This window comes from Miscanthus floridulus, chromosome 9, assembly GCF_019320115.1.
Source record: "Miscanthus floridulus cultivar M001 chromosome 9, ASM1932011v1, whole genome shotgun sequence".
NCBI classification, from domain to species: Eukaryota; Viridiplantae; Streptophyta; class Magnoliopsida; order Poales; family Poaceae; genus Miscanthus; species Miscanthus floridulus.
The window spans coordinates 122837646-122859533 of NC_089588.1; the positions used below are offsets into that span (position 1 = coordinate 122837646).

A 21888-nucleotide genomic window follows, 5' to 3' on the forward strand; every position below is an offset into this window, starting at 1 on the left:
TAATAGGGCTACTTTTATATTTCGGAGTTAAACGCCCTAAGTTCTGGTATTTCAAAACAAAAACATATTTTCACTTGCCTCTAGAAACACTGAAACTCGTGAAGGATAAGTTACATCCAAGAGATGCTTTTTGTTTTTCTTTTTATTGATATAACTTTTTTTAAGGCGAAGGAAGTATAACTCTCTCTTTTTGGCCGCGTTCGCTTCGCAGAAAAAACGAGTCAAAACACTGTTTCGGCTAATTTGTCGTGAGAGAAAAATACTGTTCCGATTAAAAAAACAAACAAAAAAAGATAAATTATAAGAGGAACGAACCGGGCCTTTGCATTCATAGTTGGGCCCAGCAAAGCGCGGTGAGTGGAACCAACAATTAAACAGATCGTGCGTGACCAAATTTTTTCTCATGGCCACCTAAAATACAAGTCCTTTTTCTTTTCTTTTTTTCTGTAGTTAGTCAGTTAGTGCTCAGAAAGAATATTCAATTTGCATTTCTGTGCTCAGGACTCGTGACTCATAACTGACGAGGCAATTAAGGTGCAGTGCAGATCACCCTCTTTTTTTACATGTCACTGGACTCAATTTTGCGCTGAAAGGAACGAAGCTGCATTTTCTTCTTCGGCCTCGTTTAGATTGCAAGTTTTTTCACTCTCTCTTCATCACATCAAATCTTTAGACATATGGAGTATTAAATATAGATAAAAAAAATAACTAATTACACAGTTTGATTGTAAATTATGAGACGAATCTTTTAAGCCTAGTTAGGCTATGATTGGACAATAATTGTCAAATACAAACGAAAATACTACGGTGCCCAATACTGATTCCTAACCTCGATCTAAATAAAGATCCGCTGTAATGGAAGACGTTGATGACAGCTGAAAGCGCAAGATAGCAGCCGCACCTGCGCCCGTGCCTTCCTGGAGCCTTCTTCTTCAACTGTGCTCATCCCATCACGTTCACAGTACTGTACATGCCACTAGCTAGCTCCATCAAAGCTCTGATTTTTATGCACCCATCTTGACATGAGACAACCACTGACCCACCCATTTTTCGCTCTCCCTGCCATGCCATTCCCGTGAGACTCAGACTGACAGAGAGAGTTGCAGCGACTGCGAGTGCGAGGCCGAGGCCGAGGCCGAGGCGACCTCATTCACTAGCCCAAAAGTTCCAACTGTTTTTACCTCCGGCCGGCCATCGGGCCATGGCCGCAACGCCGGAGGACGTCGCGGAGCCCGAGCCCTTCTCCCCCTCGGTCTTCCTCGACCTGCCTCCGACGCCCCATCCCCAACCCGACGGCGACGGCGAGGACCTGCAGGCCTCGTCGGACGACATGGTGCTCCCCTTCATCCGGCGCATGCTCATGGAGGAGGAGGAGGACACCGACGACAACATCTTGTACCAGCAGTACCCCGACCACCCTGCGCTCCTCCTGGCACAGCAGCCCTTCGCACAGATCCTCTCGGCGGGCTCCATCCACCTCCACTGCGACACACACGCACGCCGCCGCCAACGACTCTGCTTCCGGCTTGTCGGCCACCACCAACTACAACGGAGCCCCCGCATTCGCCAACGCTACCTGGCCATATGATCCAGTCGAGCTCTCCCAGCTGCTCCGCTGTAGGACACGCTCCGGCACGGGAGCCGGACTCGACGGTTTCACCGGCGGTGATGCCAACAACTCCTTTTCCTCGCCGGGACAAGGCAGCGCCAGTGCGTGCGGCCAGGCCCGCGCGTTCTTCAATGGCGGCGACACGGCCACCATCCAGAGCTCGAGCCTCGGCGACGGGGTGGGGGTTACCATGGACATGCTCAACCAGGCGTTCCTCAAGGGAATGGAGGAGGCCAACAAGTTCTTGCCCACCACCGCCATCGCCATTATTGGACTCGACGGCGACGCCACCTCCAAAGAGAACCTGCCCATCAGGGACGGCAGCATGCTGCCTCGTGTCTTTGCCTTACCCAACACCAACAGTGTGGTGGATGGCAGAGTCAGCGGCAGAGGCTGCAAGAACCGGCACAACTGGGATGACTTGGACGACGACGCCGAGACAGGCAGGAGGAGCAACAAGCTGCTGGCACCTGAGCCGGAGGAGAACAGCGAGCAGGTCGACGACGTGTTCGTCAAAGGATACGAGATGGCCATTGAGAAAATGCATGGCCTGAGCATCAGCAACAACAACGGCAGCGCGCCCGACGGGAAAGCAAAGAGGAAGTCAGCAGCGCAGGCCAACGAGGCGGTGGACCTGCGCACCTTGCTCACGCACTGCGCGGAGGCCGTGTCCACGGGCAGCCGCCGCATCGCGGCCGAGCTGCTCCGGCAGATCAGGCAGCGGTCCTCGCCGAGGGGAGACGCCTCACAGAGGCTGGCGCACTGTTTCGCCGAGGCGCTGGAGGCGCGGCTCGCCGGCACGGGGGCGCAGGTGCACAGGTCGCTCGTGGCGAGGCGCACCTCCGGTGGTGTGGACTTCCTCAGGGCCTACAAGCTGTACCTGGAGGTTTGCTCCTTCGAGATGATAGCGTTCAAGTTCGCCCACATCGCCATCTGCAAGGCCATTACAGGGAGGAAGAAGGTGCACATCGTGGACTACGGTAAGCATCACGGGTTGCATTGGCCACCTTTGCTGGAGGCGTGGAAGGCTCAGGACGGCGGGCCGCCGGAGGTGAGGATCACGAGCATCGACAGGCCGCAGCCCGGGTTTCGTCCGGCTGCTCGGATCGAGGAGACCGGGCGCCGGCTCAGTGACTTCGCTCGCCGGCGTGGCGTTCCGTTCAGGTTCCGCAGCGTCGTCGCGTCGAAGTGGGAGATGGTTTGCGCCGACGACTTGAACATCGAGCCTGACGAGGTGCTCATCGTCAATGGCCTGTTCCATTTCGGGAAGCTGATGGATGAGGGCGTCGACATTGACAACACAAGCCCTAGGGATATGGTCCTCCGCAACATCCAGAAGATGCGGCCTGATGTGTTCATCCTCTGCGTCGAGAACAGCTCGTACAATGCGCCGTTCTTCGTGACGCGGTTCCGGGAGGCGCTGTACTACTACTCAGCGATGTTTGACATCATGGATGCAACGACTCCACGGGACAACGAAGAACGCTTGCTGGTTGAGCAGGACATCCTGGGGTGTTGTGTCTTGAATGCCATTGCCTGCGAGGGCTCAGAAAGGGTGGAGCGTCCCGAGACATATAAGCAATGGCAGGTGCGAGGCCACCGTGCTGGACTGAAGCAGCTGCCCCTGAATCCTAATACGGTGAAGTATTTGAGTAAGAAGGTGAAGGATGGCTACCACAAGGACTTTGTGGTCGATGTGGATCAACAGTGGATCCTTCAAGGGTGGAAGGGACGTATACTCTATGCCATGTCGACATGGGTTGCAGATGATGCTATCTCACATAGTTGTAGCCATCCATTCAACAAGCATTTCTGAATCACCTATGAACAACATCATCACTAGCTGTTAGGCAGTTGTGGTTCAGCAGTATTGACTTCACTGAAACATGGTCTGACAAATTAATAACGTATATATAGGAGAATTAGTAGTGACATAGTAACTAATGTTTTGTAAAATGACATGCATAAATATATTCTCATGTTTGTCCTTAGGATCTTAGATATAAGTTCTGGGGCAGGCTGACGCAGAGCTTATATTCTGTAAAATATAATAGTAACCAGAAGATCCTTATGCGTCTTTAATTTTTACCAGTTGATTAGCAATTCTATGGATTGCTTGTTTGAATTTTTGTGAAATGAGGTATTTATATTGTGAAGTTGAACTGGTTTGAGTGGAAGGTGTGGTCACGCATACCGAACTCTAGCATAAATATATTGTGAGGTCGCCGCTGCCGAAGCTCGCCATCGCAGGAGGGGCAGGGGAAGTAGGCGGCTGCCGCGGAGCCAGCGAACCCTACCGCGCCGCGGTGGGTCGGTGGTCGGCGACGGGGTGTGGACGAGGAGGAGGGCGGGGCGGAGCAGCGAGGGCGGGTTGAGGGCGGCAATTTTGGGCTAGAACGATGATGTATTTCTTCTTCCTTCCTCGCTGTACTCACTTGGTCCCAAAATACTATTCAAATACTTGGCACTCTCACTTTCTAATGGACCTTTCTTTTATCTCAATACACCTCTCTCTTTTCTCAATCATCTATATCTCTATTTCTCTTTATCTTTCCTTCTTGTCTTCTTTGCACAGCAACTTTTTAATTTTCTTTAATTCTCGTGTCTAAACTAAAACATCTTCTACTTCTAAGACGGATAGAATGGCAGATAAAGTCCTTTGTGCATTGTTCGACAGAAGGAAGTGTACGTCAGGTCTCTGTGAGATCTCAGTCACGCATAGCATCTGCATGCACCTTCCCGGAGCCGCCTTCTTTACGGTGCCCCTGCCATCAAGTCAACTCCCTCTTCAGTTTACAAGCTGCATCAATCAATGCTCTGATTTTAATGCACACACCCATCGGCCATCGCTGCCATTTGGACCTGTTTGCTCCCTCTAAAATGATTTCTCAATTTTTCGGTAGTCAAACGATTTAAAGTTTAACTAAAGTTATATTTAAAAATAATAATTATTTATAATATAAAATAAGTATTGTTAAATTAATTATGAAATATATTTCTTATAGTAAATCTAGTTGAAGACATAAATATTAGGGTGTGTCTCCACTGCAAGTGGCTGCAGTTTTGCTTTTTCATCAGGCGACGATGGCAGCCATTCGATCCTAATCCTAACGCTCAGGAGTCATCTTCAACCTCCTCCCGTCCCTCTTCTTCCTCCGCCCTCCTCCTCGCCCTCGCCCCCGCCACCGCCCCGCCGTGGGCAAGCTAAGGTTTGGTCTGAGCTCTGCAGCCTCCGGCGAGAAGAAGCTCGCGAGGCTGATCGGACGAGAAGAAGCCTCCAAGAAGTCAGCTTCCTTCGCCGCCGTGAGACGGAAGACGGAAGGCTGCGGTCCCTGGAGATGGAACTCCTTACGGCCTTAGTAGGGTAGTTGGAACAGGCGCGTAGAATGACCATAACGTGCTTGTGTTCTACCTAGCTAGCTCAACGAGGGCCAGGATGGTATTGACTGACACAGTCATGGGCTGAACAAGGATTGGGCTCCAGTCTCAAGAGTAGGGCTGGGGAAGGATTAAAGTTGGGCCTGGACCCATTGCGAGTCCTAGCTACTTACTGGCTTGTACTTTTCATCATTTTTTTCATATATATACTCCCGGTTTTCTGAAGTTCATTTTCTGTTATACACCATTAGATTAGATTAGATTTGGTGCTTCCCTTGCGTTTGGAAAAGAAGAAAGCAGATGCATGACTAAGCACTGAAGTTGTACGGATGGAATTTTCTTGTTCGTCGACGACTATTAGCGGATAGCGTACAGGGACTGCAGTGCAACAGGAGAAAACGAAGAGCTGAATCAAGAGAGAGACCAGAGGCATGTTTGGATCCTTTGTTGAGTAGTATCATATCGCCTCGCCGAGGCCGAGCTAGGAACTGAAACGGGCAGCGCGCGCTAGCAAGCTTTCCCTCTGCTGCTTCAAGATAGTCAGGTTGGCATAAACCTTCTTCTATCCGTTTAAAGCTTTACTTTAGTCTAACACCGTGGAGGGCCTAAGCGGATGGAATTGATACCGATAAGGCCATGTTTGCTTGAACTTATCAGCACGGCTTATCAGTCATGGTACAGTATTTTTCTCTCACAACAAAACAGCATCAGCCAGCCTATCAACCGCAAAAACAGTAATGGTGCTAAAAAAGAACTTCCCCGCTGCCCATCTACTGTATAAGTTTTTCTTTTTTACAAATCTACTGTATAAGCTAGCAGTCTGTAATAAGCTGACTGTGGTGGGTGAATTTCTGAAGCGGTTGCAATCGTCATGCAAACGTTGAGGTTTGTTGTATCAGAGAAAACGGTGAACGAACTCCATGTGAAGGCCGGTGACCTGTTTTTTCAGTAAAAAAAACAGAAACCGCCGGCTCGCAGCCCTCTCTACATTTTCCATCAGGTGCAGTAAAACGACCGGGGACCTGTTTTTTCAGTAAAAAAACAGAAACCGCCGCTGAGAGGGGATCTTCGATCTTCAACGACAGCGACTTTCGATTGCTCGTGCGTTTCAGGCGTACTACAGTGTTTCGATTGAAACCGCATTTCGTCGCGTCTTCCTTCATTGGTCTCCATCGTCCAGCGTCGTCGGCTCTGCTCTGCTCAGGGAAAATTTCCTGACTCTGCTGCGGTCGCGGTCGCGGTCGCATCTGGCGGCTTCCTCCTCCACCTGTTGCTGCAGTGCTGCTCTGCTGCTCCCCACCCGTCCTGCCCCGGCGTCGTCAAGGTCCAGTCCAGCTTCGCCTGTTGTTCAACGAAAAGCTCCGTTCCGATCCATCAAACTCAAAGCTCCCTTCTTTTAAGCTAGCGTCCCCTCCCTCCCGTTGATCCATCCCATCCATGTCTCCCGTCTCACCAGTGCAGTGAGCGACTAGTGCGCAAGCAGTCGCCGTCCGCCATAAAGATTCAGTTTTTCTGGCCTCCCCGCCGGGTCCCGGACATGGCCGCCGAGCCGGCGGACCTCGCCGACTCGCAGCCCTTCTCTCCGTCCGACTTCCTCAACCTTCCCCCAACGCCCCTCCTCGACCTCGACTGCCCTGCCCTGCAGCTGCAGGACGACGATGACGACCTGCAGGTGCTCCCCTTCATCTCGCGCTTGCTCATGGAAGAGGAGATGGACGGCTTCTTCGACCCGGACCACCCCGCGCTACTCCAAGCCCAGCAGCCCTTCGCCGACATCCTCTCTGACGCCACCGCCAATTCCATTTCCACCGCCGCCAACAGCCGAGGGACTGGGAGCGGCACCTTCACTGCCCTCTCGCCGGCCTCTGCAGCTGGCTCCCCTGCATTCGCCAACGCCACCTGGCCCTACGATCCAGCCGAGCTCTCCCAGCTGCTCTTTTCTAGGACATACCCGGCCGACACGGCGACATACCCCAACGCCGACTCGCTGGCCTCCTCCACCATGTTCGCCGGTGGCACGGTAAACATGGACATGCTCAACCTGGCGTTCCTCAAGGGCATGGAGGAGGCCAACAAGTTCTTGCCCGCCACCAACAACAGCCTCCTCATGCCCATCGTCTCCGGGGACAGGGACGGTGACCATGAGCGCAACAAGTTGTGGCGTGCCCGCCAACCGAGGAAGGTGTGGAAGCCGCAGGTGGATGGCAATGGAATGTCGTCGCTGTTGCTCCAACAGAGTGCTAACAATGGCAGCAGGGGCCGCAAGAACAACAGGCATGCTGGTTGGGGTGATGATGATTCGGAGGAGGACGAAACGACAGGCAGGAGGAGCCGCAAGCTGATGGCGCCGGGAACAGAGGAAAGCGAGATGGTGGACGAGTTCGTCCAGAGCGGGTACCAGTCGCTACACGAGCAGATGGTGGCCATGACCATCAGTGCGGACGACGGCAGAGACGCCGATAAAAAGAGCACCACCAGCAGGAAGGGGAAAGGGAGCGCCAACGAGGCCGTGGACCTGCGCACCTTGCTCATCCACTGCGCGCAGGCCGTGGCCGCCGGCAACCGCCCCAGCGCCACCGATCTACTGAGCAAGATCAGGGGGCGCTCCTCACCGAGGGGGGACGCCACGCAGAGGCTAGCGCACTGCTTCGCCAAGGGGCTGGAGGCTCGGCTCGCCGGCACGGGGAGCCAGGTTTGCGGGTCGCTCATGGAGAAGCGTGCCTCCACCGTGGAGCTCCTCAGGGCCTACCAGCTCTACCTGGCGGCCTGCTGCTTCACGGCTATGGCGTTCAAGTTCTCCAACTTAGCCATCTGCAAGGCCATCGTCGGGAGGAAGAAGGTGCACATCGTGGATTACGGCGAGCACTACGGGTTCCAGTGGCCGACGTTGCTTGGCTATTGGGCTAACCGGGAGGGTGGACCGCCCGAGGTGAGGATCACCGCCATTGACCTCCCTCAGCCCGGGTTTCGCCCGGCTGCTCGGATTCAGGAGACCGGCCGCCGGCTCACCAACTTCGCTCGCCGGCACGGCGTCCCGTTCAGGTTCCACAGCATCGCGGCGGCAAAGTGGGAGACGGTTTCCGTCGATGACCTGAACATGGAGCACGACGAGGTGCTCGTCGTCAATGGTCTGTTCCATTTCGGTAAGCTCATGGATGAGGGCGCCGACATAGATAGCTTGAGCCCTAGGGACATGGTCCTCGGCAACATCCGGAAGATGCGGCCGGACGTGTTCATCCTCTGCATCGAGAACAGCTCCTACAACGCGCCCTTCTTCGTGACACGGTTCAGGGAGGCGCTGTTCTTTTACTCTGCGTTGTTTGACATGATGGATGCGTTGGCGCCACGGGACAGCGACGAGCGCGTGTTGGTTGAGCAGGGCCTCTTTGGACAGTGCGCCTTGAACGCCATTGCTTGCGAGGGCTCGGATAGGGTGGAGCGCCCTGAGACGTATAGGCAATGGCAGGTGCGGAATGAGAGGGCTGGGTTGAGGCAGCTGCCATTGGACCCTTATATGGTTAAGGGCATCAGCAAGCAGGTTAAGGGCAAGTACCACAAGGACTTTGTGGTTGATGCGGATCACCAATGGCTCTTCCAAGGGTGGAAGGGGCGCATACTCTATGCCATGTCTGCATGGGTTGCCAATGATAATATCTCATTGCCATAATATATAATATCTTTGTAATATATGTGAGATGCTTGATTAGGAGGAGTTGTAATCTTTTTGGAGGCATAGGAAGAGTAATTAATATGTAGCCAACAACCAATTTTATGGATTACTTGTATGACTGTCCATGTGGTAAGGTATCTGTCCTAAGAAGTCTGGTCACGTGAAGCTGACAAAACAATTTTAATGATTAGTGGTGAGGTATATATCTGTACGTCCTGAGGATTTCACATCTGTTGTAACATCACGAGGATTTTGGCAGTTCCCTTGGGTCTGGAAAGTGGAAACTTGCGTGATTCAGCATGAAAGCTGCATCATACCGGTTCTACAAAGTACTCCTGCTGTCCCAAAAGAATAGTTTTAAAATAAATCTGCAAGTTTTTCTAAATTTACAGAAAATATGATCAACATTTATGTCTGCAAATATGTTTACAATTAAAAGAGATGACATGCCGGCGATTGAAAGAAACAAGAGGCCACCTCTAGCAGCTACAAACTAACCCAAAGATTGTCTCTAGACCTAGCTCCTTTGCGCCTACAAAACACCAAAAGGCACTCCTCCAAAATAGTCGTAACTACCAACCATACATCTAGGGAAAAAACATTGAAAATGCAGTCAGCATCCATGATGTTTAAAAATTTGCCAACCAACTAATATGGAAACAAATTTTGAACTTAACTTGTTGCTAAGAATTTGCACTTAACATTTTCAAAATTAAAATAAAAATCTGAAAAAAATGCTACCCCCACTCACCCCCACCCCTAACAAAGAGAAAAATGACTTTTCAGGCTGTGCCATGCTAATTTAGAAAGTTTCGACACATGGTGATCTTGCATCTTTTTCTCAATATATAGTTGACTCCTTTGATATAATAAATCCCAAAATATTTTTTTTTCTCGTCGTCAAGGTTTTTATAAGTTAGATGTAATCAAGTTCACTTGGATGCAATAGGAATGGTTATCAAGAAATTGTAGTCTATAAAGCACTAAGATTGGAAATTTGGAATGAGTTAAATGGCTATGTTACCATTCATGTGTGCTACGCTGCTACTCTCCCAAGAACGCAAAGACGCTTGTCAACAGAAATCGTGGAACCTTTGTGGGGTTCAGGAATCTCAGGCAGTAATGCTTGAGCACAAAAGTCGGTTGCCTGTATCTATAATATAGTTATCAGCTGGGTGAATAGGTTTTTTTTTTCCGCATCCGTACCTTGCCACGTAAATAGGGTATCTTCAAGAGGTATTTAATTCTTCGAATTGAATCCTGATTGTAATTTTTGGCTACACAAAGTTGCTTCCCATTTTATACAACCATTTGACATGTGTGTACCTACAAGTTGCTTCATATTTTCTACAACCATTTGACTGTGCGTACCTAGAATAGCACTGCGCTTATCATGCCTAGATGACCATGGATGTTTTTTCTAATTTTGGCCCATCCAAATATTTTATTTGTTATTTCTCCGTCGAATGAAAGTGTTTTTTTAGACATGTATGTGCCACACATTCATATCTACTAGTGATTCAAGGATCGCTTAAAAAGTTGTACAAATTATCATGAGAAATTTACAACCAAAATCGGATATCACAAAAGATATGGTGATCGCAAAACAAAGGATATGGCTTGCTGGGGCATCTCCAATCTCTACAACTAAAACATTCATAACTATTCCGTCCACAGGCTACACCAAAGTCGCTTCATGCGATCAGATCAGGAAGGCAACGTGCACTCGCTCCATGCGATCAGCTCAATCCCCATAACAGCCGCAGCAAATCAGGAAGGCAAAAATCAATTCCCTCCACGTGATCAGAACAGGAAGGCAACGTGCACTCGCTCCATGCGATCAGCTCAATTCCCATAACAACCACAGCAAATCAGGAAGGCACAAATCAATTCCCTCCATGCGATCAGATCAGGAAGGCAACGTGCACTCGCTCTATGCGATCAGCACAATCCCCATAACAGCTGCAGCAAATCAGGAAGCCAAAAATCAATTTCCTCCATGCGATCAGATCAGGAAGCCAACGTGCACTCGCTCCATGCGATCAGCTCAATCCCCCATAACAATCATGATCAATTACGCGATCACACCACCCCGCCAATTAGTACCACCTAAAAAACCTCAGAGTGTACATGCTTGCCCCCCGAGAATACGTTGATCGGTCTTGTCAAAAAGAAAATTCCGGACTGTAACACCTCGGGTGTTTAAATACTAAAAACAGGACATGCCATCATATGCATTGTAAGGCATTTGGTCATATTGCAAACTTTGATATGCATTCACTAAAACAAGTTTACATTTATGTGGTATGTGTTGAATTGTATTGTTTGAATCAAGTTCAAAATTTGGTTTGGATTTGAATTTTCAAGAAAACCCTGATTTTCTGTATTTAAATCCTACCCTGAAAACTCATTTCAAAATCTAAGCATATTTTGGGGTTGAGCCTAAAAGAAAAAGTGTAGAGCTTTTCAAGTTTTACAAAGTTTGTTTTTGGAGTTTTCAAAGTTGTTATGAAAAATTTGAAGTAATTCGAAAAGGCGTAATTCGTTAAATGTCCCCTATTTGAATTCAAAAGTTCATTTCAAAATGTAGACCGAATTAGGGGAGGGTTATAAAATCAAAGTTGTAGAACTTTTGATTTTGAACAACTTTTATTTTTGGAGATTTTTGAGTTGTTATACAAATTTGGGAATAATTTGGAATTTTAAACGAATGGCAATTCTGTAATTAAAGTGAACAGTGCTCGCCACTTAAGCTACATGGCCAGCGACCTTCTTCGACGTTCCTGGCGCGTCGTGGCCGTCTGTGGCGTCGCGCTGGTGCGGGAAAAGGCTCCGTTGTGGCTTCCTTTGGCTTCCTGGCTGTTCTTTAAAAGCGAGACGCTGTCGTCGTCATTTTTCTTCCTCTGTTTTCACCGCCGCCGCCATTGCCATAGCTCCGTTGAGCTTTTGCCATCGCCGTAGCGCCTTCCAATCCTTGGTAATGCTTGCCATAGCTCCGCTGGTTCCTTGCGCACTCAGCCAAACCATCCTTGACGCTTGCCTCCACCGAGAACCCGCTGTCCACGCCCTTCTTCCTCGCGGCCGGCAACCTCACCGTCGCAAGCGCATCTCCACGGCCAGCGTCCTCCAGTGAGCTGTTGTCCTTGATCAGTGTACCTACGGCTCCGTCTCGATGCCGTGGTGCTTAATCCATTGTTTCTTGGTCGTTTTGCCCACTGCAGTCGCCGGAACACCGTCATCGATGAGCTTTGCTCCGTCGTGATCACCGTGAACGTCGACCCGTGTCGTCGTTGCTTCTCCGGTCTCGTTCTTTGCTTCAACAAGTTCAGGGTATGCTACTGATGCTTCCTGAGCTATTTATTTGATTGCTACCAGTCTCCTATCGCCGGCGTCGTGTCGCTGAGCCGCCGCGTCCGCCATGGCTGGCGTTGAGCTAGTATAGGGCCGTAATTAGTGCAAGTAGGGACGTCAGTCGATGCGCCTAGTCATGGTGATTGTTTTGGTACCTTTGCCGTCGCTGTTGGACTCACCATCGGCGAGTTTCCATCGGTCAGCGCCGTCGTCGTCGCGGTCAAAGCTAGAGGTTGGGGATGACAGGTGGGACCCGAGTGTCAGCGACTGTGTAGTTCAAAATGAATTTTCTGTTTTTCAGATTTGAATAAATAGTGATGTAATTTGTTATTTTTTTGTAGATTTATTTATAGCTCCAAAAATTATGAAAATTTTTGTGTGACCTCTTTGTGATGTATATTATTTAAGAAAAATATGAAATGTTATTTTTCAGCACATTTTGAATGTGATGAAAATTGCTCAATTTATTAATAAATGGATTTCCATGTTTTTTCTAGGCTTATTTAATTGTCCAAAAATTATGAAATTTGTTTTGCCACTTACTTATCATGTGATGAATATTTACAAAAATTTTGAGATCAATTAGAATAAGTTGATTTATTTCATAATTTTGAATTAAATAATTAATTCATAAAAGCAAATAGTAATCTTTTATTGATTAGGTTTTGATTGAATTTTGAACTGAGTGATGACCTTGGGTCATTAGTTGGTAATGATCCTTGGCAATTGATTTAGGTGTTGTGAAAAGGTTTAGTTAGTTTGACTTGCAACTGTACCACGAAGGAAAGTTGTATTCGAATTGTTAATTTTTGCATCCATCATCGAACATCATGTTTTGTATTCCGCATCATGTTTTGTTACTACGAAGGCAAGCCCCGGATGCATTTAACCCTACCTTGTGTTTTACAAATTTTATCGCTTTTGCTTTTTATACTGTATTAAGTGATTAGGAGTCAAGTGGAAACCTAATTGGTGCATTACCAACCTTGCTTTTCCATATCTACCTTGATTACCTGTTTTATTCGTAAATGACTAGTTATGCTTAGTCATGCTTAGTCGGGTGATGTCGGGTACCGCGAGGAGGGGTACCCCAAGCAAGACCCAAAAAAGCAACTGCTTACACTTCGTAAAGATCGAAACCAGCTAAACGCTGCTGGCCTCGGCCGATTCTCCGACTCGCCCGAGGCTCCAAGGGCCTCGGCCGATTCTCCGACTCGCCCGAGGCCCATTGCCGCAGGCCTCGGCCGGTTCTCCGACTCGCCCGAGGCCCATTGCTAAGGGACTCTTCCTGCGACACATTGCCGAATCCCAGCGACTTGGGCTCGCACACGAGGGGGCTCGGCAATACAAACCCTCCTTCCAAGCGAAAAGGAAGCGCGGGGGTCGTTCAAAAAGCCGGAAGAACTCCTGACGGCCCTCTTGCTCCGCGCAAAGGCTAGGGAGCTCCTTCTGCAAAAAGACGCCGAGACCCCGCGACCTAGGCTCGCACCCGAGGGGGGCTCGGCGGTCAGACCCTCACACGCGAGGGGCGAACCAAAAGCCAGGGGACCTCTGACCGCTCTCTCGCTCCGCGCGAGAGACTCGGGGGCCCTCCTGCAACTTTGCCGAGACCCAGCAGCTCAGGCTCGCACACGAGTGGGCTCGGCAAACAGCCCCCCCCGTCCGAGCGAAAAGGACGGGCGGGGGACGGGCCAAAAAGACGGGAGGACCCCTGACCGCCCTCTCGCTCCGTGCGGAGGCTCGGGGGCTCTTCCTGCACCCGAGATAAAGACAAGCGACCCAAGCCCGTTACGGTCCAGGGGTTTGAAGGCTGGGCCCCCAGGGGTTTCGACAGCCGCCCCAGGGCAAAAGAGTCAGGGACGACTACGGGCAAGCCTGTATGAGCATGCCCTGTGTCGTGTCCGAGACCGGCAGGGAAGTCTCCGAATGGGATCCCACCGTAGGGAGGCACCGAGCCACCGAGGCCCAGCGAACGGCCTCGGCACCCACTAGAGAAACCCTCCGGTACTCTTGGAGCGCGTCTCCGGACCGCAAGCCGACCCCCAGCGAACGGGGTACGGGCCTCCACTCGGACTTACCCGATAGCAGCTCACCGGAAATGCCGTCGCTCGCGCCCACCGAGGGTAGCGTGGCATCTTCCACCCCTCCTTCCAAGCGAAAAGGAAGCGCGAGGGTCGAACAAAAAGTCAGGAGAATCCCTGACGGCCCTCTCGCTCCGCGCAGAGGCTAAGGGACTCTTCCTGCAACACTTTGCCGAGACCCAGCGGCTCAGACTCGCACACGAGGGGTCTCGGCAAAACAAACCCTCCTTCCGAGCGAAAAGGAAGCGCGAGGGTCGAATAAAAAGTCAGGGGAATCCCTGACGGCCCTCTTGCTCCGCACAGAGGCTAAGGGACTCTTCCTGCGACACTTTGCCGAGACCCAGCGACTCGGGCTCACACACGAGGGGGCTCGGCAATACAAACCCTCCTTCCGAGCGAAAAGGAAGCGCGAGGGTCGTACAAAAAGCCGGGTGAACCCCTGACGGCCCTCTCGCTCCAGGCGGAGGCTAAGGGGCTCTTCCCGCAGCATCGTCGAGGCCCTGCGATCCGAACTCGCACCCACGGGCCCGGCAAACACAATGTAACTCCCCACTCGAAAGAGAAAAAAGCCCCTGGAGAAATGAAATCACTCCTCCAGGGCCTCGGGGGCTACACCCGGCGGGTGCGCTCGCGCGCACCCACCGAAACCTCGAAGACAAAACACCATCCCGACAGGAACTACCAAGAGCCAATTCTCGTCAGAACCTCAGGGGGAGTGCCTCCACTCCCCCCAAGGCTCGGGGGCTACTGTCGGGTACCGCGAGGAGGGGTACCCCAAGCAAGACCCAAAAAAGCAACTGCTTACACTTCGTAAAGATCGAAACCAGCTAAACGCTGCTGGCCTCGGCCGATTCTCCGACTCGCCCGAGGCTCCAAGGGCCTCGGCCGATTCTCCGACTCGCCCGAGGCCCATTGCCGCAGGCCTCGGCCGGTTCTCCGATTCGCCCGAGGCCCCCTCGCTACGGGCCTCGGCCGATTCCCCGTCAAAGGCCTCGGCCGGGCCACCGACCCTCTGTCTCGCGCAAGGCGGGCTCGGCAGCACTCCGCCACCTCTTCCTTCTCCCGTCCCTCTGGCAAAACGTCGTGTCACGACGACTCAGCCAACTGCTGCCCCTGACAACAGCCGCACGCCCGGCACAGTACAGCGGAATGGCCGATGGGACAGGAGGCAGGACTGGGCAGGGGTTACCCGCCACTGTACCAACCACCGTGACGCCCATGCCTCACTATGCTGCCAACTCTTGCACCGAGGACAATGCAGCGTGGGAAGCCACATCTGGGCTACTGTAGCCTCGGGATCAGTACCCAAGGCCAATAACTCCCCCCAAGGACCTCGACAGTTTGCTTCACGGGCTCGGCAGCCTGAGGGTCCATGACCACCGAGCCCCCCGCGATGGCTCGGCCTCGGCATAGCTGCTGACCCCTACGACGTCGTTACACGGCAACCCGCACGTCGCCCGCCATGTCCTGCATCAAGCCGTACTGAAGCCCCACGACGCACAAGACCGAGTACGACCAGCATGTCACTTCCGCACGTCCCATCGAGGCGCTCAACCACTCCGACAAATCACACGACGGCGCAGCGCAGCGACGTGGCAGACCAGACGTCCGTCACGTCAGCACCCTGCCATCCACGACGGGACTGTGCGAGGATTACCGGCTACTGTGCTGCCTAAACTCCTGCACCAAGGACGGACACGACGTGGGGAGTCAGAACCGGATTCCTGTGACCTCGGGGCCAGCGAACCGACCGCTCCGCCCCGCTCGAGACCCCCGATGAGCCTCGGATTCCGCCTCGCCCGAGACTCCCGGTAGGGCCTCGGGCGAACTGGCCATGCTCCGCCTCGCCCGAGGCTGGGCTCGTCCCGCAATCTCGTCACCTCCGCCTCGACAGTCACTCTGGCAGGCTATCGCATCCAATTAATGCACCCAGCCGCCCTCACTACGAAGGCCACGATCGGCAGTATGCCACGACAGGACAACGGTCAGATCGCCTTTTTACCATCCCTTACTGACGATACAGGGCACCGTATCCTGTAGACGCATGTTCGGCACTGTTCCGCCCAAATCAACTATCGGCGATGGCCGCCCAGACCTCACATTGCCACCCGATAAAGGCCTCGGCACAGCAGGCCTCAGCACAGTGGGTCTCGGCCTCAGCGCGATAGGTCTCGACACAGCCTACTACAGCAGCCACCAGGCCTCGGCATTTCACCAAGTCAACAAAAGTACAAGAGCGCAGCGTGTCGTCAGCCCTGAAGACCATACCGACTAGACATCGACTGGAACTCCCACGACGCCATACTGCTTCAGGGAGCGGAATACGTCAGCAAATAGTAGTAGCCTTCTCATGTACCTCTCGCTTCCTCCTTGTAACTATAAAAGGAGGTAGCCAGGGCCATTTCTGGGGGGGGGGCAGGAGGACAAACACACCGATAGAATCACACACTTCCACGCTGCTTGGGAGCAACGTCCCAAGCAGTTCGCACCACCCTCGCCGAGACCTGGGGCTAGCTCCCTCTCTCACTCAGCTTGTAACCCCCTACCACGAGCACTCCGGTGCAAGGAATACAAGATCAATCTCTCAGACTGGACGTAGGGCCTCGATTGCCCGAACCAGTATAAACCTTGTGTCTCTTTGCATCACCATCCGGGATTAGGGACACGCAGTACAAATTCACTCGTTGGTTGAGGGACCCCCGGTTCCAAAACACCGACAGGTGATTACCTGTCACCTGCGAGTTTTAAATGGATCTTTGGTTACTTATGTTATCATGAAATATGAGAATGTGAAGTAATAAATCTAGACCGAGCGGACTTGGTGTGTGAGAGCCACAAGACATGGAGGTCTTGTGAGCGGCTTCTTTTCGCCTCTGTCGATTAAGGTCCGTCCGTTGTTGAACTGTGTGAGATGAGACTTTGTAGTACTAACTACATACTCCGGTAAGCCTTAACTCGGCTATTCTATTATGAGAATGGCTACTCGCGCACTGGAAGTGGAGAGATGGCGAGAGTAGCATGTACCCACGTGGCCATGGGCCGGATTGGTGGAGTACTGTATTTTCGGGTGGCGCAAACCCGTTCTTGTTTTAGAGGATCTGAGTGCAGGTTGATATATGTAGGTCGGGGACCTGCATATGTCGTGTGGTCTGGAATCCATAGCTGGGTTTAATCGGTTCGAATCGTCGTTGCTCCTCGGTTATGGAGACTCAACTCTCTGTTCATCATCGTAGTTAATAACTGGAACTTGAGTAAGGTTTGAGAAAGAGATTGATACGAAGTTCATGATCTCATTACGGATCATGGCAGATTCATATGTGGTACTTATAAAGTTTTACCTTTGAAGTAAAGAATTTTGTTAAAGAGCTTTTACGCAAAAGAACTTTGAATATTGCTAAAGCCATACCTTGAATCCCTGAGCCTGCATTCCTGAGTCTTCTCAGTTTTATTTCGGTTAAGTCTTGTTGAGTACTTTTGTACTCAGGGTTCGTTGACCCTTGTTGCAGGTGAGCCTCATGAGCAGGTCTGTTTTGGACCTTGCTGCATGACTGTTGTTCAGGTCGATGACGATAAGTGATTGTGTGATCCTTGGGCAGGATGTTTATTTTATGTGTTATGTTTATGTTAATTATGCCACTCCACTACTATTATGGTTTGTAATAATTATCGAACTTAGTTTGTAAGGTTTGAAACAACTGGCTTGTAAACTAAGTTATCGTAACACTTCCACTATTTTACTCTGATGTATATATTTGAATAAATGTTGTAATACTGTAATGACTCTGTAATATGATCATGCTCGGAAATCGTGGATGATTCGGGGTTCCCCGAGGACACCCGACAGTCTTCTTAAGTTACCAGGAACATATGCATAGTCGTCAGAGGTCGTTGGACAGTGACAGGTGCATGTGGGTCCTATAATTTAGGAGGTTCTGCCACATGGACGCTCGCCCCCCAGGATATACGGTGCAAGTGCATGCCCACATGCAAAAATCCGGATTGGTCTTGGCTAAAAGAAAAATTCCGGATCAGTCTTAGCCTGTCCACATGCAATCCGGATCGGACCACCTAAAAAGAGAGACGATCATTGTGTACGCGATCGCCACGTCCACATAGGTAACTATCTTCTACTTATCTATCTACACCTAAAAAATCCCTACAGCTATCGTCTGCGTCGCCCCGCCCCACAGCAAAAAAAAACCAACCTCCCCGTTTCCAAACCAAAACAATCAAATACGGCAAAAAAAAAATGTTTCCAAAAAAACAAATACAAGGAAAAAAAATCAAACTCTTCCACATCCCCGTTTCCAAAAAAATACGGCAAAAAAGAGTTTGCCAAAAAAAAGATACAGCAGAAAAAAAAAACCGTTTCAGAAACGAACTCTTCCACGTCGAAAATCATATCTCTACAACGCACAGGTTCCCTTATGGAGACTGTTGAAGAAAAGCTGAGAAATCTAATAAAATGCTGCAATCACATAAAGAAATAACACTCACAGACTAATATGTATGATTAAGCTTAAAATTACTGTGATATTATTTTATTCCAGTTGCAACGCACGGGCATGATTCTAGTAGTTCTAAAAAAATAATGGGTAAATTAATGAGTTTTTCAAATGGCTAAAAAAGTTGAGAGCATATTTGTTGGGTTCCTCCAACCATTTCTAAAATTTGACACCTAAAAATAGAAGGCAATTTTGCATCAGGAAGCTTCTAGACTATTTTCTAATCACCTCAACCACTTTTATATCTTCTTTCTCTCTTGTATATTTGCATTGGAAACCCTATCCTTACTCTGTATTCTTACCCATGTCCTTCCACCTTTATACTGACCGATTGATATATGCGTGCCTATATTTTTGCACAATTGGATCAATTTTCCTAAGTGAAGAAAGATTAGGAGTTCACATAAGGAGGTGTTGCAGAGTGATTCTTTAGAAAAACTTATAAAAAAACAAAACTGGCCACGCCTAGTGGCTGTGTTGACAATGCCAACATAACTATAGTATTATAAAAATATTCATTATCGTCATGTTCGCTTGATCGTAAACGATCGTAAATTTTCAGTCAGAACAGTATTTTTCTCTCACACCAAACCAGCCAGCAGTAATAATCCATGATCGTATACGATTGTTTCAGCCCCAGCCGAACAGGCTGTATATTCGCATGAGAACAAGATCTCCCAAATCTTGGGTGGGTTTGCTGGAGAGGGGAGGGGAGTTGGTGCACCTGTTGCTCTTCAATTCGGTCAGTGCCATGTTGCCTAACTATTAGCAGAGTACTCATTATAATTATATAGTCTGTCCCTTTTAAATTATAAGTAGTTAAAGTGTATTACTTTTGCTACGGACCTATATATATTATATCTAGATGTACAATAAAAATAATTGTAGAAAACTTAAAATAACTTACAGTTTAGAAGAGAGAGAATGTGTGCACTAGGCATTACTGTACTCCTACTTATCTGTGGTGGTTCAATAAAGTGTATAATAATAATAATAATAATCTGTCGTGCTAGAGATAGGCTATCTTTTATATATCGATCGCGGGAGTGAGCCCCTACCAACCCTGGTATGACTGCAGGTTCGGGTTGGCTACCTCTGAATTTTGAAAGAGTATAAGCTGGACCACGGCCCACGCCACACTCACCTCGATCGACGGACGTGGAGGGTCCAACAGTCCACTCCGGTCTCCGGCTAGGCGCACCGCCTCCGTCCGCCCTTCCGAGGCCACAAGGCAGGGCAGCTGCCAGGAAAACTTTGCTTTTGTTGGCTGAATACTTGAAATGCTGGCCGGCACGGAGGATAGGATCATCACCTGTGACGTGTGCAGGCAGGGGTCCAGCAGGCCCATGCGCCGCCTCCGATTCTCCGAACCAGGACTTGCCTGGAAACTCCGGCCGGCGAACCAGGACTTGCCGAGTACCCCACCCCCACCCCCACCGCCCACCGCCGATGATGAAATAAGGTCATTGAAAGTGGGGACTTTGACTTGCATTCGGAGCTGACCATTCTCAGCCTCACTCACATACAGCTGCACCGTACGTGGTGTGGTACTCCCACCGCCGTATACCTCTTCCTCATCAACCATGGCCGCCGGGCCACTGCCACCGGAGGAGCTGGACCTCGACTTTCTCCTCCATCCCGACCCGCCCTCCCCCTCCGTCTTCCTCGACCTCCCGCCCACGCCTCCGCCCAGCTACTTGGACGACGACGACATGGTGCTCCCCTACATCTCGCACTTGCTCATGGAGGAGGAGGACGCCCACGCCGACAGCTTCTTCTACCAATACCCCGACCACCCCGCGCTGCTCCACGCCCAGCAGCCCTTCGCCGACATCCTAGCCGACGCTGCTGCTGCATCCTGCACCAGCGCCACCACCTCCCCATCGTCCTTGTCCTCCATCGACACCACTGATGGTCAGGGGCAGGGCACCTCTGACTCTGACCACTCGCCCACGCTCCGCCGCTCCCCAGCCACTGCCAACGGGAGTGATGCTGCAGACATGGCCACCTCCGCCTTCCTCAAGGGCATGCAGGAGGCCACCAAGTTCTTGCCATTGCCAACCAACAACACTACTCTGCTCCTCCACGACGCCAGGGGCCGCAAGAACAGGCATGCTGCAACCCGGGACGACGACGACGACTTCGACCCGGAGCCGGAGTCGCGCAGGGCCACCAAGCTCATGCTGCCGGCCGACACAACAGACGAAGCCGACGCCCGCCGGATGTTCGACGAACTGATGATCCACGAGCGCGACGACATCTGCATGAAGGGCGTGCAGCAGCAGGGCGTGTCCGCCTCCTCGGACGACGACAATCCCACGCGGCGGCGGCGGCGGAGGCGCAGCAGCGCTACATCTACTGGCACTACTCGCAGTGGCAGCAGCGACGGCCCGGTAGACCTGCACGCGCTGCTGCTCCTGTGCGCGCAGGCCGTGGCCACGGACGCGCGGCCGCGGACGACCTCCTGGCGCACATCCGGCAGCACTCGTCGCCCACAGGCGACGCCACGCAGAGGCTGGCGCACTGCTTCTCGCCGAGGGCCTGGAGGCGCGCCTGGCCGGCACGGGCAGCCGCCTCTACCGCTCGCTCATGCTCCGCCGCACCTCCGTCGCCAACTTCCTCACATACCGCCTCTACATGGCTGCTTGCTGCTGCAAGAAGGTGGCGTTCGCCTTCTCCAACAGGACCATCCACGAAGCAGTTGCCGTCGCGGTCACCGGCGGCGCCAGGCGCCGCCTGCACATCATCGACTATGGCCTCGGCTACGGGTTCCACTGACCAGGCCTGCTGCGCGGCCTCGCCGCGATGGAGGGCAGACCGCCGGAGCTACTCGGGATCACCGGCATTGACCTGCCGCAGCGTGGCTTCTGCCCGGCGCACCAGATCGAGGACACCGGGCGCCGCCTCAACGACTGCGCACGCCAGCTCGGCGTGCCGTTCGAGTTCCGAGGGATCGTGGCGAAGCGAGAGGACGTGTCTCCCGAGGACCTGGACCTCGATCCAGCTGCCGAGGTGCTCGTCGTGATCAGCCTCTGCCATTTCAGGCTGCTGACGGACGAGATCGAGATCAGCGCCGCCGCCGCCGTGCCTGGGCGCCGCCGTCCCAGCCCCAGGGACCAGGTGCTCGACAACATCCGCAGGATGCGGCCCGACGTGTTCATCCACGGCGTCGTCAGTGGCGGCTACGGCACGACCTAGTTCCCGACGCGGTTCAGGGAGGCGCTGTTCCACTACTGGGCGCAGTTCGACCTGCTGGACGTTCTCTATGGCCTCTCCACATGGGTTGCATGCTGA

At 51.7% G+C, this 21888-nt stretch overlaps 1 protein-coding gene and 2 pseudogenes across 1 annotated transcript; all 3 read left to right on the forward strand.

The window, feature by feature from the left end:
* The first annotated feature begins 815 nt into the window (after positions 1 to 815).
* LOC136484207 (scarecrow-like protein 34) lies at positions 816 to 3692 on the forward strand (annotated as a pseudogene).
* A 2633-nt stretch (positions 3693 to 6325) lies between these two features.
* Positions 6326 to 8781, forward strand: LOC136482837 (scarecrow-like protein 34). Its single transcript, XM_066480021.1, has one exon. The coding sequence runs from the start codon at positions 6525 to 6527 to the stop codon at positions 8652 to 8654; it is 2130 nt and encodes a 709-aa protein (XP_066336118.1). The 5' UTR covers positions 6326 to 6524; the 3' UTR covers positions 8655 to 8781.
* An 11245-nt stretch (positions 8782 to 20026) lies between these two features.
* Positions 20027 to 21888, forward strand: LOC136480796 (scarecrow-like protein 33; annotated as a pseudogene).

Excerpts from the sequence above, each read along its gene's own strand:
- LOC136482837 (XM_066480021.1), top strand. The coding sequence starts at position 6,525 with ATGGCCGCCGAGCCGGCGGACCTCGCCGACTCGCAGCCCTTCTCTCCG.